The sequence below is a fragment of the Stylophora pistillata genome, chromosome 3 (genome assembly GCF_964205215.1).
Source record: "Stylophora pistillata chromosome 3, jaStyPist1.2, whole genome shotgun sequence".
In the NCBI taxonomy this organism is placed as follows: domain Eukaryota; kingdom Metazoa; phylum Cnidaria; class Anthozoa; order Scleractinia; family Pocilloporidae; genus Stylophora; species Stylophora pistillata.
In genome coordinates this window covers 29,719,905-29,723,547 of record NC_142521.1, presented here as the reverse complement: position 1 = coordinate 29,723,547, position 3,643 = coordinate 29,719,905, and the positions used below count along the sequence as shown (strand labels likewise).

Sequence of the window (3,643 nt, the reverse complement as noted above, 5' to 3'; positions counted from 1 at the left end):
ATGCAACAGTAAAACCTTTAATAGAAACATCATTTATTTGATATAATTTATTATAAAAATATAACTCTGTACAACACAAGCATAATTCATCAAACCTCCAAGTCATAATCTTATCTGCATATTTACATATAAATACTTTCAAAAGACGACAATTTTATAAAATTTCCTCAACACAACTTATTCCAATTACATTCATAGATTATTCGAGATAATACACAAGCTCTCACTGAGCAATAGGTGTGTTAAGACAAGAGTGAGTAGGTGAACACGTTTTTGAGAAATGTTTCTAAAACCCTATAAAGGTATCTTGCCATTTATTTTAAAAAGCCTCATCAAATACTCAACTCAAATCATCAAGAGTGATAAAAACTTCTGACTGCCTCCAAGGTTTGCAACTGTTTTAACTTCTTCCAACCCACCCCCCTAAAACTTGGAGAAAGCTATTAGAAAAAAAAACCCTATTGATAAAGTCTAAACTTAATGTGTCATATGGAGACTATACAACAAAGATTAAGTATATTCATGTGTTGAGCTTCTGCATATCATATAATCAAACAAGCTGACTTTGTCAGAAAGTTTATGAACTTCAAAGTATGTATTAACGTAAAGTATCAGGAAGTTTATTCAATATGAATTGATTACTTTAGAGGTGTAACTGCCATTACACTGCTCTCTCCTTCAAAGCTGTGGAAACACAATGATACAGGGCATCTCTCAGTCGGGCATCTAGGCCATTGGCGCAGCCAAAACTGCCCACCACTTTCTTCAGATCTTCTCCCTGAAAGAAAAATGAAAGGTAAAATCAGTCAGGAACATGCTTAGCTGCACTGGATGTTCATTAGATATTGAAGATCAGATATTCTCTTACTCCTAAGCAGAATTTTGTGGCTGAAATTCAATGTCCTTTATATTTTTTATTCAGACCTGCCCTCACTTTCTCATCCACAATCCCTACCTCTAGACTTGAACAACAATCACACTCCAAAAAATATCTACACATCATGAAATCCACAAGATACATGTAGATGGCTGGTCAATAGATGTTTTGTGTGTGTCCGAATTTAAAGAATACGACTCAACACTAGAAATACATGGAGAGCTCTTTCAGTTGACTACAGGTGGTCAATTTAGCACCATATAACTTTCTACTGGTAGGATTTTTTTTTTTCCTGAGGGAATGTATTTGGCACATCATGGTAAAACTGCAAAATAAGCACAAATTAAAAACCAAACAAATGTTCATGCTATGTGGCACTGTAAAACTATAGTCCTTACCTCACATATGTCTAATTTGCATACTTTCCCATCCTGTCTAACAAATTCAAGCTTCATCTGGATCGAGGCAGGTTTTTCCTCTGTTTCCCAGTCCTCTGTTGTTGAAGCTGCTATGCAAATACATGCATGCATGTTGAATAACGCAAAATAATGGGAGTCACAGGGACATAATCAATGGTTATTGTGTTCCCAATACTTTGGGGTGACAGAACTTCATAGAGGGCTATGGAGCTTGGGGGAAGACCTGCAAGGGGGGAACATCACCTCATACAGGAGGGGGGTGAATAGGGGTATGCAAATCTGCCGATCTGCTACAATTTGATAACCTAATCCGTCAGTCTGTTAAAAAAAATTGTTAAATCCGAATCCGTTCACTACTTGTCTCGTAAAAAGGTGGAAAACGCACCTTGAGCTGTTGTGTGTTAGCTATGCAATGGCTTTCCCATCGAGCAAATCGCAATCAGTGGGGTACAGTGTCATGGATAAGAGCGCGAACACAGCAGACGTCCCAGTGCGTTACTATTTCCCTGATGCGTGACATGCAGAGAGTCTCGTCCGTAACAAAAAAATACACATACTCAGAAAACAATGCATTTCTGACAATCGTTCAGATCCATGATCCGAACTTCCTCACAAGCAAAATCCAAAATCTGAACCTAAAAATCAACGAAACCGCGAACCGTTGCAATTTCAGGATCCGCAAATCCATTAAAATTTTACTCTAAGTCCGAAATCCGGGAAAAATAATTCTCAGAATCCGCCGATCCGTTAGCCTATTCAGCCCCCTCTGACAGCCTGTTGGACTCCAGATTGGATTATCATGATTTAAGCCCTGGACAGCAAACTCCATAGCCAAGGAAATCTCTATGTTCTGGGCCCAGTTATTCAAAGGGCAGATAATACTATCCTACCAGTCAGCATTCAACAGATAAATAGAGTGACTAGAATCTTACTTCTTCTTACAAAGTCACTCCTGAATCAAGTATTAAAGCCACAAAAATAAAGGAGATAATTATTAATCAACAGAAGCCTTTGATTATTAAACAAACTCTCGTTGTAGGCACCTTAGGAAATTTAAAGAGAACACTATGGGGAGTATGCATGCTAATGTTAAGGTGTAAAGGGCCTGTTCTAATTCTCCATTTCAAAAACAAGTGGGGGAGTGGGTCAAGTTCACCGCGCAAGTTTATCTGGGATCGTTACTTGGGACACAAATCTATAGTAAATAATGATTTGTGTCGCGAGTAACGATCCCAGACAAACTTGAGCGGTGAACTTGACCCACTCCCCCACTCGTTTTTGAAATGGGAAATGACTACCAGAAAAATGTCAAGTAAAGCTGAAATAATAGTTGGAGAGGGGGTTACATGTAGTAGCCTAACATCCCTTAAAGGGGTAGAAACGTCACGCTGTAAAACCAGGGGTAAGCACGGGCAACTGAGCCTCGGAGACTTGGCTTTATTCTGCAATCTTCTTATATCTTAGCATTCTCAAAGTATGCGCAAGTTTTGAAAAAATTTATGAAAGGTTTGTACTTGAAGTTAGCTTCAAACAATTCGGGAACGATAAATATAACCAAGCGAACTCTCGCGAACAAGACAGGTCAACATGTGTCAACAACTATCTCAACTGCAGGCTTAAATTAAAAGGCTTCATTTAGTTGATCAGTTTATGAGCAAACATAATTCACAGGGATTGGGTACTTTTATCAAGAGAGTGCTGTCAAAAAGGTTAGTTAAGGTAGCTCTTGTTCAGCTCTAAATATATAGCAAACGACGTTGATGCTATGTGCTAAGACATCAGTTTGCAGTTACTATTCTCGCCACGATTCAACCATTCCCCATTTGAAATTTAGTGGATGATACAAACACAAAAGAGAGAATAAAACAGAGGCCAAAGCTCACCACTTGGAGAAGTTGATGTGAGCTTACTAGCATGCGCAGTTCCCTGTTCTTTCTCTTTCTGTGAGCCTTTCTGTCTCAAATGTGGAGGAACGTAAACTTGCATATCCGCTCTTTTCGGCCTTTCTCTTCGAGATGACCCGCTCGGCTTGTTTTGCAACTTTAAAAGCTTCTGTTCTTTGTCGTACTCATCTCTGTCTACTTGATTTCTTATTATAGATTGCATAAAACCGTGTTCCATGTTTAGCCTTGGAGTTTCGCGTCCTTTGGAGGACATCGCTTCGCAATCTTCTTTCTCCATGCTCGTATGACAACAGCTGAACGAAAGTTCTCGGCATATATCGAACGTAGTCGATCTATTTACGTAGTTTTACGATCCTTTATCGAATAACAATTCAGGCTTCTGATTGGTTAAATTAAGCGTCGGACTATTATGGTATGTTGCCGCCAGTTTATCATTCCCACTT

At 38.9% G+C, this 3,643-nt stretch overlaps 1 protein-coding gene across 4 annotated transcripts; it reads right to left on the bottom strand.

Annotated features, from left to right (window-relative positions):
* LOC111343129 (UPF0561 protein C2orf68 homolog) lies at positions 1-3,517 on the bottom strand. Of its 4 annotated transcripts, none has more exons than XM_022950277.2 (3): positions 3,207-3,517; positions 1,276-1,385; positions 1-778 (listed from the first exon to the last, which is right to left on the bottom strand). In XM_022950277.2, the coding sequence occupies exons 1-3, from the start codon at positions 3,475-3,477 to the stop codon at positions 662-664; spliced, it is 498 nt and encodes a 165-aa protein (XP_022806012.2). In that variant the 5' UTR covers positions 3,478-3,517; the 3' UTR covers positions 1-661. The 4 variants fall into 4 exon arrangements, with proteins under 4 accessions (XP_022806012.2, XP_022806010.2, XP_022806013.2 ...); XM_022950275.2 differs by having other exon boundaries at positions 3,180-3,516; XM_022950278.2 differs by having other exon boundaries at positions 1,276-1,382; positions 3,207-3,516.
* Between the last annotated feature and the right edge of the window lie 126 nt (positions 3,518-3,643).

What these genes read in the sequence shown, in the direction of transcription:
- LOC111343129 (XM_022950275.2), bottom strand. Translation starts at nt 3,477, where the DNA reads ATGGAGAAAGAAGATTGCGAAGCGATGTCCTCCAAAGGACGCGAAACT. An exon ending in CACATCAACTTCTCCAAGTG is followed by an intron (nt 1,386 to 3,179) that starts GTGAGCTTTGGC and finishes GTATTTGCATAG; the next exon opens with CAGCTTCAACAACAGAGGAC. An exon ending in GCAAATTAGACATATGTGAG is followed by an intron (nt 779 to 1,275) that starts GTAAGGACTATA and finishes TTTTTCTTTCAG; the next exon opens with GGAGAAGATCTGAAGAAAGT.